The sequence below is a fragment of the Dendrobates tinctorius genome, unplaced genomic scaffold (assembly GCF_039654945.1).
Source record: "Dendrobates tinctorius isolate UK_male_01 unplaced genomic scaffold, ASM3965494v1 ptg000054l, whole genome shotgun sequence".
Lineage (NCBI taxonomy): Eukaryota > Metazoa > Chordata > Amphibia > Anura > Dendrobatidae > Dendrobates > Dendrobates tinctorius.
The window spans coordinates 873,596-888,309 of NW_027361722.1; the positions used below are offsets into that span (position 1 = coordinate 873,596).

General features: G+C 46.7%; 1 protein-coding gene across 2 annotated transcripts in view; it reads left to right on the forward strand.

The window, feature by feature from the left end:
* Positions 1 to 14,714, forward strand: part of NR1I2 (nuclear receptor subfamily 1 group I member 2) — a 69,865-nt gene that overhangs the window by 25,550 nt on the left and 29,601 nt on the right. For both annotated transcript variants that reach the window (XM_073576972.1, XM_073576973.1), the window contains one exon: positions 12,259 to 12,526. In XM_073576972.1, the coding sequence (XP_073433073.1) occupies positions 12,345 to 12,526 (182 nt within the window). In that variant the 5' untranslated portion in view covers positions 12,259 to 12,344. The remainder of the gene's footprint in view (positions 1 to 12,258; positions 12,527 to 14,714) is intronic.

The following is a 14,714-nucleotide window of genomic DNA, read 5'->3' on the forward strand; positions in this document are numbered from 1 at the left end:
TATGGTACCTTTAACCTGAGGCGAGTCTCCTGTCAGGCATATAGATTGCATCGGCTGCAGCCAGTCCCAAATCTTCGGCGCCAATCAGTTGCAGAAACACAAGGTCCCTCGTCTTGTCGGCTGGGGCCGAGCCCAAACGCCGGGGACTTATAGTTCTGTAGCCTCAAGATGCCGTCTCTGCTCCTGTAGTCCTCACGAATTCTCCTAGAAGCAATACGCCTGTTTCTGTATAAAATGTCCAATATTGCTTCTCAGCTCATCACAACAGGGACTCCACAGTCACACCGCTCTCAGGAACGCTCAGTCTTTGTTCCACAGCAAGGTCTCAGGCTCCCAAGATGAAGGGTTGCAGTACAAAGTCTCTTCTAAAATAGCATGGTCGCTACCTCCTAGGGTCACAGGCACTCTTAGCTCCTCAACCATTTCCTCCCTGTTTATAAGGATTAGATCCAAGGTAGCAGATCCCCTTTTTCTCCAGTCGCCTTCCATGACAGCAACATCGGAGGATGTCTCCCTGCCCTAATAGGGGACAGGAACACAGAGGTTAAATACCCCTCCCTGCAACCACCAGTGTTTTCCTGTCCCCTATGGGGCATGAAGAGGTCTCTGATGGTGCTGCCGTGGCCGGCGATCGGGGCACCCCACGTTACCTTTCAAAAAAATGCCGGGCAGCCGAGGTCGGGGGCTTAGCTCTCCTCCGTGGCTGCTCCCGTCTCTTAGCATATGCGGGACTCTGGACCTTCCTGCCTCTCCTGCGCCCCCCCCAGGGGTAAAGTGGGGCGGTGATGTGCGGCCGGGGTCCTCCAGCAGCTCCCCAGCATCCTCCTCCACCATGCCGCTTTCCTGGGAGCTCGCGCGTACCAGAAGTGACACGGCACCATAGAATCGTAGAGTTGGAAGGGACCTCCTGGGCCATCTGGTCCAACCCCCTGCTCAAAGCAGGATTCGCTAAGTCATCCCAGTCAGATGTCTGTCCAGCGTCTGTTTGAAGACTTCCATTGAAGGAGAACTCACCACTTCTCGTGGCAGCCTGTTCCACTCATTGATCACTCTAACTGTCAAAAAGTTTTTTCTAATATCTAATCTGTGTCTCCTCCCATTCAGTTTCATCCCATTGCTTCTAGTCTTTCCTTGTGCAAATGAGAATAAAGATGATCCTTCTACAATGTGACAGCCCTTTAGATATTTGTAGACAGCTATTAAGTCTCCTCTCAGTCTTCTCTTTTGCAAACTAAACATTCCCAAATCCTGCAACCTTTCCTCATAAGACAGGGTTTGCAGACCGGTCACCATTCTGGTCGCTCTTTTCTGAACTTGCTCCAGTTTGTTGATGTCTTTTTTTAAAATGTGGTGCCCAAAACTGGACACAATATTCCAGATGAGGGCTGACCAAAGAGGAGTAGAGGGAAATAATGACTTCACGTGATCTAGACTGTATGCTTCTGTTAATACATCCTAGAATTGCGTTTGCCTTTTTTGCTGCTGCATCACACTGTTGACTCATTCAGTCTGTGATCTATTAGTATACCCAAGTCTTTTTCACATGTGCTGTTGCTTAGCCCTATTCCTCCCATTCTATATATGCTTTTTTCATTTTTATTGCCCAGATGTAGTACTTTGCATTTCTCCCTGTTAAAAACCATTCTGTTAGTTGCTGCCCACTTACGGTTCATCCCCTATGCGATCCACGCTGGAGTGTGTGGCACTTCCGGTTCTCCTATGCATTCCAGGCTGGAACGCACGTGACGGCACGGCGCCTAAGCTCCCGGATCAGCGGCCACATCATGGGGCGTACCACTGGCGGTGTCGTCGTTCCCCCCCCCCCCACTGGACCATTCTGTCTGACGCTGACTGTGGACAGACTGACATGGACGGCGACAAACCCCCCTCCTCTGCGTCTGCAGAGCCCAGCGTTCCCCCTCCTACTGTAAGTAGCAGGTATTGGCCCTTGCTTTCCAGGTTTTCACCCACAGCGGCTTAGTACACCTTCTCTCTCTCTCTTATTAGGGAGAAAAGGTCTCTGAAAACCAGACGCAAATGTAAGATGTGTGCTGCCAGGCTCCCCTCTACATATGGGAAAAAGCTCTGCCAGTCCTGTACAGATGAGGTCTTGCGCTCCGCGCAGCAGAACCCTCATAAAAGAGGAAGTCCAGTCCTCTATGGCTACCTTCTCACAGATCCCACTACCACAACCACCTCCTTCTAGGAAAAAGAAGAAGGCTCCGGTAGAATCGGACTAGGGCGAGATTCAGTCCTCTGGTTCGGAGGGCGTTTGGGAGAATGAGGGTTCCACTTCTACCCCTAAATCGGGGAACAAAAAATATTATTTTAGTTCAGAGGATATGGGCAAACTGATCAGTATGATGAGAAGCACCATGGGGGTTGAGGAAGAGGAAGCAAAATACTCGGTACAGGACAAGATGTTTGGGGGGTCTAAAACCCAAAGATCAAAAAGGGTTTCCTGTACTCGAAAATGTGCAGAATCTTATCCTCCATGAAGAAAGGCCTTAGCATGCCCTCGGAACTGAAAAACCGATTCACCCTAGACGGGGATAGCTCCTTATGGAAACCCCAAAAGTAGATGTACAGGTGTCCAGGGTAGCTAAAAAGACAGCCCTTCCCTTTTGAGGACACTTCCCAGCTCAAAGATCCCATGGATCGGAAAATAGAAAGCTTGTTAAGGAAGTCCTGGGACACCTCTACCAATCTGCTTAAAGCAAACATAGCCTCAACATACATGGCCAAATCCCTATTCCTATGGCCACGCACACTTAAGGGTCATCTGACACAGGGCACCTCAAGAGAGGAAATACTCGACTCCCCCCCCCCCCCCCCCCTCCTTCAGAAGGCTACGGGGTTCCTTCCTAGCCAACGCCTCCGCTGAGTCTGTCCGGGTAGCAGCAAAATCCGCCGTCCTCTCCATCTCATCTAGGAGAGCACTATGGCTAAAATCTTGAGGGGAGGGGGGACTTTACCTCCAAATCCAAGCTATGCGCCATTCCTCTCCAGGGCCACTATGTTTTCGGACCTGTTCTGGATAACATCCTAGACAAGGCTACGGGTGAGAAAAAATCTCTTCCCGAACAAAAAAATCCTAAAAAAACATTTTTTTCGCCCCCCCCCCCCCCCCTCGCAGAGAGAGTTCAGGGAAAAGGAAAAACAGGGGGATGGAGTTATCCCAAGGGAGGCAAGGGCAAGAACATCCTTGTCCCACACCAGCAACACACCCCAGACAAGCAATGATGGCGACCCGGTCTGGGAGTATGCATCATCCCGTACCTGGACGACTTTCTTATCATTGCACCATCTGACCCTCGTCTGAACACAGATGTGGCAAAGACCCCGGAAATATTGAAATCCCTGGGTTGGAACCCGAACCTGGAAAAATCAGAGATTCATCCCTCCACAAGGAAGAAGTTTCTGGGGGTTATTTTGGACTCGGGGGGGGGGGGGGGGGGGTTACATCCTCTCTACCCAAAGATTGTCAGGTCGACCCTGTCCACAGGATAACCAGATTCAGGGACCAGAGGGCACCAACCCTAAGAGAATCAATGTCCTTCCTACATCCTAGGATCTCTGACTGCATGTATCCAGGCGGTTTCCTTGGCTCAAGCCCATACACGACTTCTACAAACTCACGTACTTCTATACTCCAGAAGACGTCAGAATCCATTGACCATGAGGATTCCACTCCCTGGTCATGTAAAATCGGCCCTGAGGTGGTGGTTGAACTATTGAAAACCTTCAGAAGGGGGTCAGCTGGTGTGTTTGGATGCCAGTCAACGGGATTGGGGTGCAGTAGTAGAGAGATCCTACTTCCAAGGACGATGGCCCCCCATACATCAGCACCAGTTCCTCGAACCTGAGAGAGCTAAAAACTGTAGAAGAGGCACTAAAAGCCTCAACACTGATCCAAAATCTCCACATCCGTGTCTATTCGGACAACATGACCACAGTGGCCTACCTCCGGCACCAGGGAGGCACGAAGTACGCCGATCTAAAAATAATGGCAGACAAAAATTTTTCCTGGGCAGAAAAACACCTACTATCGGTCACAGCAGTACATCTGAAGGGGTCAGACAATACCCAGGCAGACTTCCTCAGCAGGAAAGACATCCATCCAGGGGAGTGGTGCCTGGACCAAGCGGTCTTCTCATCTTTGACTCCAAGATGGGGGACTCCCGAGATAGACTCGTTTGCCAACAGACAAAATGCGAAAGTGAAGACCTTTCTCTCCCTCTTCCAGACGGACGGTGCCCAGGGAATAGATGCTTTCGCCCAACTGTGGGATTTCGATCTCGCATATGCCTTTCCACCCATACTGGCAAAAAGATTATAAAAAATTCAGACAGACTGAGTCCCCACAATCTTAATCGCCCCTCTGTGGCCATGGAGGAGCTGGTACAGTGCCCTACTGGATATGGCTCAGGAAGGCCCCTGGCTTCTATCTCAAAAAATCGACCTCCATCACCAGGGTCCGCTACTACACCCGGACCTACGCAAATTGAACCTGGCAGCATGGTTACTGAGGCCGAAGTTCTGAGAGCCAAAGGACTCTCGGATAAAGTGAATCAAACCCTCCATAAAAGTAGAAAGCCAATAACCAACGCCATCTATGCCAAGGTCTGGAAAAGATTTTCGTCTTGGTGTTCCCCAAACACCCCCAATCCATTTTGTCCCAATGTAGTGCAAATCTTAGACTTTCTACGAAACGGTCTAGAAATGGGGCTTACGCCTAGCACGCTGAAGTTGCAAGTATCAGCTCTTAGTACCCTTTTTGATCTAGACTTAGCCGGCCACCACTGGATCAAACGCTTTATGACTTCGGCAGCTAGGATTTGTCCTAAGCTTCGTAGTCAGGTTCCTCCTTGGGATCTGAATATAGTACTTAACAGACTAACCAGAGATCCATTCGAGCCTTTAGCGTCTATGACCATAAAAAACCTGACCCTCAAAACCGTCTTCTTAGTTGTGATCACTACAGCTAAGCGCATAGGAGAATTGCAGACCCTGTCATACAGGAACCTTGTCTGACTCTCACTTCTGACAGTATTATCCTGAAATTAGATCACGGCTTTCTGCCTAAAGTGGTCTCAAACTTTCATTGAAATCGGGATACTGTACTACCCTCATTCTGCCCAAACCCTTCCAACCCTAAGAAAGAAGCCTTTCACACCCTCGACGTCCGCAGGGTGGTTCTCTTTTACCTCCAACAGACTGAAGCCTGGCGTGTCGACCGGAATCTATTCATCCAGTTCTCGGGACGAAATAGAGGCAAAAAGGCGGCAAAGAATACTATTGCTAACTGGATCAGACAAACTATCTGCTTGGCCTACTCATCACCGAATCTGGCTCCACCCGCTTCACTGAAAGCACATTCTACCCGTGCAGTAGCAACATCATGGGGAGAGAGGGAACACTTCTTCAGAGCAGATATGCAGAGCCGCCACCTGGTCATCGATCCACATGTTCACCAGACGTTACAGGCTAAATTTCAATAGGGATTTAACTTTTGGCAGACGAGTTCTGCAGGACGTGGTCCCTCCCTAAAGAAATTAGCTGCTGGTAGTACTCCCATGTTGCTGTCGTGGAAGGTGACTAGAGAAAATAGAATTAGTCTTACCGGTAATTAGGTTTCTAGGAACCTTCCACGACAGCACTAATTTCCTTCCCTATCTGATGTTCTTATTGGATGAATCCTGCACTTTGGTGGTAACTATATATGCTAGTGTGTCAAGGAAAACACTGGTGGTTGCAGGAAGGGGATGGGTGTTTAACCTTTGAGTTCCTGTCCCCTATTAGGGTGGGGAGACATCTTCCGATGTTGCTGTTGTGGAAGGTTCCTAGAAACCAAATTACCGGTAAGTCTATTTCTATTTTGTGTCTTTTTACCTTTTGGAAGATAAAGTTGTCAGCAAGAAAGGATAAGAATTTGCTTGACCTGTTAATTTTGCCTGAGAGAGTTTCCCATCAAATGTCTGGATAGTTGAAATCTCCCATGACAACTATGTTATATTTTTTGGAGAACTCGGCCATTTGATGCATAAAGAATCATAGAATCGTAGAGTTGGAAGGGACCTCCTGGGCCATCTGGTCCAACCCCCTGCTCAAAGCAGGATTCGCTAAATCATCCCAGTCAGATGTCTGTCCAGCCTCTGTTTGAAGACTTCCATTGAAGGAGAACTCACCACTTCTCGTGGCAGCCTGTTCCACTCATTGATCACTCTAACTGTCAAAAAGTTTTTTCTAATATCTAATCTGTGTCTCCTCCCATTCAGTTTCATCCCATTGCTTCTAGTCTTTCCTTGTGCAAATGAGAATAAAGTTGATCCTTCTACAATGTGACAGCCCTTTAGATATTTGTAGACAGCTAATAAGTCTCCTCTCAGTCTTCTCTTTTGCAAACTAAACATTCCCAAATCCTGCAACCTTTCCTCATAAGACAGGGTTTGCAGACCGGTCACCATTCTGGTCGCTCTTTTCTGAACTTGCTCCAGTTTGTTGATGTCTTTTTTTAAAATGTGGTGCCCAAAACTGGACACAATATTCCAGATGAGGTCTGACCAAGAGGAGTAGGGGGAAATAATGACTTCACGTGATCTAGACTGTATGCTTCTGATAATACATCCTAGAATTGCATTTGCCTTTTTTTTGCTGCTGCATCACACTGTTGACTCATATTCAGTCTGTGATCTATTAGTATACCCAAGTCTTTTTCACATGTGCTGTCACTTAGCCCTATTCCTCCCATTCTATATATGCTTTTTTCATTTTTATTGCCCAGATGTAGTACTTTGCATTTCTCCCTGTTAAAAACCATTCTGTTAGTTGCTGCCCACTTCTCCAGTTTATTTATATCTTTTTGAATCCTCTCTCTCTCTCTAGTATTAGCTATCCCTCCTAGCTTTGTGTCATTAGCAAATTTAATCAGTTTACCCTCAATTCCTTCATCTAAATCGTTGATAAAGATGTTGAACAATACAGGGCCCAGGACAGAGCCCTGTGGTACCCCACTTGAGACATTCTTCCAACTGGATGTGCAGCCATTTACGACCACTCTTTGGGTCCGATCACTAAGCCAGTTATGAATCCACCTAACAGTTGCCTTGTCCATTCCATACTTAGTCATTTTTTCAATAAGGATTGTATGAGAGACTTTGTCAAATGCTTTGCTGAAGTCAAGATACAGTCATATGTAAAAGTTTGGGCACCCCTATTAATGTTAACCTTTTTTGTTTATAACAATTTAGGTTTTTGCAACAGCTATTTCAGTTTCATATATCTAATAACTGATGGACTCAGTTATATTTCTGGTTTCAAATGAGGTTTATTGTACTAACAGAAAATGTGCAATCTGCATTTAAACAAAATTTGACCGCTGCAAAAGTATGGGCACCCTTATCATTTTCTTGATTTGAACACTCCTAACTACTTTTTACTGACTTCCTGAAGCACTAAATTGGTTTTGTGACCTCATTGAGCTTTGAACTTCATAGCCAGGTGTATCCAATCATGAGAAAAGGTATTTAAGGTGGCCACTTGCAAGTAGTTCTCCTATTTGATTCTCCTATGAAGAGTGGCATCATGGGCTCCTCAAAACAACTCTCAAATTATCTGAAAACAAAGATTATTCAACATAGCTCTTCAGGGGAAGGATACAAAAAGTTGTCTCAGAGATTTAACCTGTCAGTTTCCACTGTGAGGAGCATAGTAAGGAAATGGATGAACACAGGTACAGTTCTTGTTAAGCCCAGAAGTGGCAGGCCAAGAAAAATATCGGAAAGGCAGAGAAGAAGAATGGTGAGAAGAGTCAAGGGCAATCCACAGACCACCTCCAAAGACCGGCAGCATCATCTTGCTGCAGATGGTGTCACTGTGCATCGGTCAACAATACAGCGCACTTTGCACAAGGAGAAGCTGTATGGGAGAGTGATGCGAAAGAAGCCATTTCTGCAAGCACGCCACAAACAGAGTCGCCTGAGGTATGCAAAAGCACATTTGGACAAGCCAGTTACATTTTGGAAGAAGGTCCTGTGGACTGATGAAACAAAGATTGAGTTGTTTGGTCATACAAAAAGGCGTTATGCATGGAGGCTAAAAAACACAGCATTCCAAGAAAAACACTTGCTACCCACAGTAAAATTTGGTGGAGGTTCCATCATGCTTTGGGGCTGTGTGGCCAATGCCAGCACCGGGAATCTTGTTAAAGTTGAGGGTCGCATGGATTCAACTCAATATCAGCAGATTCTTGACAATAATGTGCAAGAATCAGTGACGAAGTTGAAGTTACGCAGGGGATGGATATTTCAGCAAGACAATGATCCAAAACACCGCTCCAAATCTACTCAGGCATTCATGCAGAGGAACAATTACAATGTTCTGGAATGGCCATCCCAGTCCCCAGACCTGAATATCATTGAACATCTGTGGGATGATTTGAAGCGGGCTGTCCATGCTCGGCGACCATCAAACTGAACTGAACTGGAATTGTTTTGTAAACAGGAATGGTCACAAATACCTTCATCCAGGATCCAGGAACTCATTAATAGCTACAGGAAGCGACTAGAGGCTGTTATTTTTGCAAAAGGAGGATCTACGAAATATTAATGTCACTTTTATGTTGAGGTGCCCATACTTTTGCACCGGTCAAATTTTGTTAAAATGCAGATTGCACATTTTCTGTTAGTATAATAAACCTCATTTGAATCCAGAAATATAACTAAGTCCATCAGTTATTAGATATATGAAACTGAAATAGCTGTTGCAAAAACCAAAATTGTTATAAAGAAAAAAGGTTAACATTAATAGGGGTGCACAAACTTTTACATATGACTGTATACTATATCTACAGCATTTCCTTGATCCACCCAATCAGTGATTCCGTCATAGAAGGAAATTAAGTTAGTCTGACATGACTTATTAGTTACAAACCCATGCTGACTCTGTTTAATCACTTCATTCTTATCCAGGTACTGACATACATGTTGTTTAATAATTTGTTCAAAGATCTTTCCTGGTATAGAAGTCAGACTCACCGGCCTATAGTTGCCTGGGTCCACCTTCTTCCCCTTTTTGAAGATAGGAACAACATTTGCTCTTCTCCAGTCTTCTGGCACTTCTCCTGTTCTCCAAGAATTTTCAAAGATTATGGAGAGGGGTTCAAAAATTTCTTCTGCTATCTCCTTCAGTACTCTGAAGAGTTCATCCATATCTTCAGCTTGCACAGGCGGCCTGTAGTAAATGCCTACAATGGTGTCCTTTCCATTGTTCTGTCCTTGTATTCTTACCCAAACAGTTTCCACAGAACTCCCAGTCTCTGAAGCTTGGATCTCTGTGCAGATATACATTTTCTAACTTATAATTCAGTACCTCCTCCTCGTTTATAAAGTCTGTTTCTTGCAAATAAGTTGTATCCTTCCAGCCTTGGAAAAAAAAATATCTCTTACAAAATATATCCAGGATTTCCTCCTATCTTGTAGATATCTCCCTGAAAGAAGGATGGTCACACTAGTTTAATGAGAAGCTGCGCTTACATCACGCCCTGCCTGACAGCGGAGGTTGGCACCCTCGATTCCCGATAGTGGTCCCCGCTTCTCGACGGCTCGCCTTAGTCCTCCGTTACCCATCTAGTTACATTCATTTTTGTGTGTTAGAGGTAATTAGACAAAATGTTAGGAAGGGGGACTGGGATAATCTGATACTCCAGAGAGGGTGTCGGTGGATTTTCCTTTTGGGTGGAATGTTTAATCGTAATATACATCTATTTTCCCTTTATATTCTGACACCAGACTGGTAAGGGAAATCTAGAGATGGCCGACATTGAGGGGCTGCACCACTTTTGTGACTCTAGGGTGCCAACCTCCGCTACTTAGACAGGGATCATGAGTGAGTATTATAGGCACATAATGGGTATGGCTATCCGTAAGCTTTAGTAGTCTAGTACGGTGTCTACATTAGTGCCAGCACGGGCACTTGCTATTGGGTTACTGAGCTGCCGATGAGGATGATCTCCGTCTTCTGGTGATGTATCCAGCTTTTTGCACTGTGGCTGCACTCACTCTGTGTGCTATAGACGCCTCCATAAATCTGTGATTCTTTTTTGCTGGAGGTCGGATTTTGAGTCTTTTTTTTTATTGTTGCTGAATGACGTGATGATGCCCGAGTCCTCCTGTCCCTCGGACGTTGCTTATTCGGACTGCTTTTTGTGTGATTGTGCTCACGCCTCTGACACAGACCTGCATTTCTGGAAGTATATGGTCTAGTATTTCTTGTTGGAGGCCGGGTAGTTTTACGGCATGTAGTTGTTGGAGTAACTCGGAGGGGTCTTCTAGTGATAGTCTTCTTGCACGTATCCTGAAATGTCTCTTCCCTGTATCGCTCCCCTTCCTCCAGTACGGACAGGCTTGTTCCGTGTGACTTGTTCCCTTACATGCGGTGTTCTCCCCTTGTCACGCGATCAGAGCTGACAGGTCGGGTTATCCCTGCAGTTCAGCAAAGATGAATGAAAAAGCCACCCGAATACCTTGAGCTGCGGGTGAGCCACAGCCACCAATGTGTCCTGTAAGAGCTGACGTTAATTGTACACTGGGACCCGCCAGCTTTAAGTTTCAACACTTATTTTTTTTCTTTGCTACCTATACTCTCTGTGAAATCGTCACAATTCCTTTCATCCATTGTAACATGCTCCGAAAATTTTTCCAATCTGGCATGAGATATACCTTAAAATATTTCCAGAACTTGCCAATGATCCACCATGTAACTCTGCAGTCTACAGCACCTCCAAGCTCAGCTCCTGCTCCAGACATGTTGCTGTGACATCAAGATTTAATCCAACAACTCTGCCATGAGGATGCAGGTTCAAAAATGGAGCTCAATCAATAGACTTTCCGTGTGATGTACAGACGTGTTGCCTCCTCGAGAGACAAACGCTCTAGGTTGCCGCACTTTGATCTGAGTTTTGTGAAACTTAGAGTGATGGTGTACATAAAGCAATGATATCCGGTAGTATGGATCATTGATCGGATGATAGTTCTGTGGATGCACAGACCGTGAATTCTCTGTGGGTCTATGGGTGGGTCCTGTCTTCAGGAATCCTCTGTACTGGGGTGGTGATTTCTCACTGAGTCTATGGATGGGTCCCGTCTTTGGGAATCCTCTATACTGGGTGGTGATTTCTCCTTGAGTCTATGGATGGGTCGTGCCTTCAGGAATCCTATACTGGAGTAGTGATTTCTCTGTGGGTCTATGGATGGGTCCTGCCTTTAGGAATCCTATACTGGAGTAGTGATTTCTCTGTGGGTCTATGGATGGGTCATGCCTTCGGGAATCCTCTATACTGGAGTGGTGATTTCTCCGTGGGTGTATGGATGGGTCCTTTCTTCAGAAATCCCCTATACTCAGGTGGTGAATTCTCCGTGGGTGTATGGATGGGTCCTGTCTTCAGAAATCCCCTATACTCGGGTGGTGAATTCTCCGTGGGTGTATGGATGGGTCCTTTCTTCAGAAATCCCCTATACTCAGGTGGTGAATTCTCCGTGGGTGTATGGATGGGTCCTTTCTTCAGAAATCCCCTATACTCGGGTGGTGAATTCTCCGTGGGTGTATGGATGGGTCCTGTCTTTGGAAATCCCCCTATACTCGGGTGGTGAATTCTCCGTGGGTGTATGGATGGGTCCTGTCTTCGGAAATCCTCTATACTCGGGTGGTGAATTCTCCGTGGGTGTATGGATGGGTCCTGTCTTTGGAAATCCCCTATACTCGGGTGGTGAATTCTTCGTGGGTGTATGGATGGGTCCTTTCTTCAGAAATCCCCTATACTCGGGTGGTGAATTCTCCGTGGGTGTATGGATGGGTCCTGTCTTTGGAAATCCCCTATACTCGGGTGGTGAATTCTCCGTGGGTGTATGGATGGGTCCTGTCTTTGGAAATCCCCTATACTCGGGTGGTGAATTCTCCGTGGGTGTATGGATGGGTCCTGACTTCGGGAATCCTCTATACTGGAGTAGTAATTTCTCCTTGATTATATGGATGGGTCCTGTCTTCGGAAATCCTATGTACTCGGGTGGTGAATTCTCTGTGGGTGTATGGATGGGTCCTGTCTCCGGGAATCATTTTATATTGAGACGGTGATGGTAGAAGGGTTGTTTTCAGTCTCACATATATCTGCATCCCCCTCCTCCCCCCACATCGTGTATCCTCGTCTGGGTGACTGGTTGCAAAGCAGGATCTTCCCTTAATGCTCCTCGTTATTTCTTGTAGATCTCGCTGTTGTAGGCGCTCGAGGAGCCTCTCCTGGCATTAAAAGAAGTGGCTGTTCCCGAGCGACAGGTCTCTGTGACTAAACCATGTCCATGGTCCAGGAAACCATTGTACTGGAGGAAGAGGAGGAGGAAAACACCTCCACAAGCTGCGGGACGGGGGACGAGGAGGAGGATGGCGAGCCGAAAATTTGCCGAGCTTGTGGCGACCGAGCAACCGGCTATCACTTTAATGCCATGACTTGTGAAGGATGCAAGGGCTTCTTCAGGTGGGTGTCCATGACGGGGGGTATAGACTGGTAAAGATGTCCGTCAATGTGACCACATCGAGCATCGCAATATCTGCTATATTTGTGACAGTTTCTGATGGGAGAACAATCACACGAGACTCCCGAGGCCGAGGAGATGGCAAATCTATACCTGGTAGCTGGGAGAAATCCACCATAACAGGCGGGATTAGTGCTGGTGCGCACAGACACCGTCAGAGAAAGATCCACACCTATCCTCCGAAACGAGGAGCACGGCCAGAATGCTCAATGGATGCTTTAATTTTAAGGGATTTTTTATTTTAATTGTTTAATTTTATGTCTAATTTTGTTAGTTTGGTATTCATGTTGTTATTTAGGGTTTTTTTTTGTAAAATTACAATAACAAATAGTTATTTATTTTGTTTTCAGTCTTATTGTTAGTTAATTTTTTTCTTTTTCCCCCCAATGTAGTGAAGGGAACAATTGATGAGTGTTTTTTTTATGCTACTATTTCTTTATTTTGCTTTTTGTTTTTTTTTATGCTCTGCAATTTATTCCTGTTATGTACGTGGAGAGTATCAGGTTCATGTGGAGGCATTTATAGGTCATGCAATGCTTTCTGGGAAATTAAATATACATGCAGCCTCTATAAAGAGGCTGTCACAGCAGAGAGCATCAGATTAGCAGCGCTAGAGCTGAGTGTGGGGTGAGGATGCCTTTTTTTAATTGTTTTTAAACCGTTGCTCTCCTGCATTGGAAGATTTAACATTTGGGAGGAGAACACCTTTTACCACTGAAGACTTGTGACTTCCTTGCAGGGCTTGCAATGGCCTGCTGCAGACCCCATGGCTGGCCTGCTGCAGACCCCATGGCTGGCCTGCTGCAGACCCCATGGCTGGCCTGCTGCAGACCCCATGGCTGGCCTGCTGCAGACCCCATGGCTGGCCTGCTGCAGACCCCATGGCTGGCCTGCTGCAGACCCCATGGCTGGCCTGCTGCAGACCCCATGGCTGCCCCGTCGGCACTTCTGTGGGCGGCATTAGGAAACCATGGTTTGGCTATATTCTGCAGAACCATGAGCATTGTACAAGTGATCAGACAGTGATAGAATTTAAAAAAAAATGTTCCGAAAGAATTAAAAACAAGCATGGTCCGTATCACAGCCTCCGTAGTAGTCCGGTCTATCACATCACTGTATATCATTGTCTAACTCCTTTGGTATCGTAAAGCAAAAACAGAAATCGTAACTCCAGAATTATGTTTGTTTTTTCTTTTTGGTCTGTGCACCTCCCCCAAATTGTGAAATAAGTGATCATTGATGTTCTCAATAGTATCAATGAAATAACCGCCCACAACACGAAAAACAAGACTTGCCTCTGCTGCATAGACGGAAAAGAAAGTTACGGCTCTCAGAAAATGGCGACACAAAGCAGAAGGCTTAATTATAAATTCTGACTATCACTAAAATAAAAAATATAAAATTCAGTAGCTACAGTATACAGACGCATTTTGTACTGACCTGAAAAATCTTATTAGCTACCGTACTTGTTATCTCCTAATCAACACCAAAAACAAAACCCCCAATACTATGACTGTTTGCTTTTCTCTTGTCACTGTTTCAATGTATTTTTTCCCATTTTTCAGTCCATTATACAATGAAATGAATGTTGTTATTGAAAACACAACTTGACCCGTCATGAGCCTGCCCCGTTCCGCTGTGAGCCTGCCCCGTTCCGCTGTGAGCCTGCCCCGTTCCGCTGTGAGCCTGCCCCGTTCCGCTGTGAGCCTGCCCCGTTCCGCTGTGAGCCTGCCCCGTTCCGCTGTGAGCCTGCCCCGTTCCGCTGTGAGCCTGCCCCGTTCCGCTGTGAGCCTGCCCCGTTCCGCTGTGAGCCTGCCCCGTTCCGCTGTGAGCTTGCCCCGTTCCGCTGTGAGCTTGCCCCGTTCCGCTGTGAGCCTGCCCCGTTCCGCTGTGAGCCTGCCCATTCTGTTGTGAGCCTGCCCCGTTCCGCCGTGAGCCTGCCCCGTTCCGCTGTGAGCCTGCCCTGTTGCCCCGTCCCGCCGTGAGCCTGCCCCGTCCCGCCGTGAGCCTGCCCCGTTCCGCCTTGAGCCTGCCCTGTTGCCCCTTCCCGCCGTGAGCCTGCCCCGTCCCGCCGTGAGCCTGCCCCGTTCTGTCGTGAGCCTGCCCTGTCAATCGTCTAATCTTCGTTCG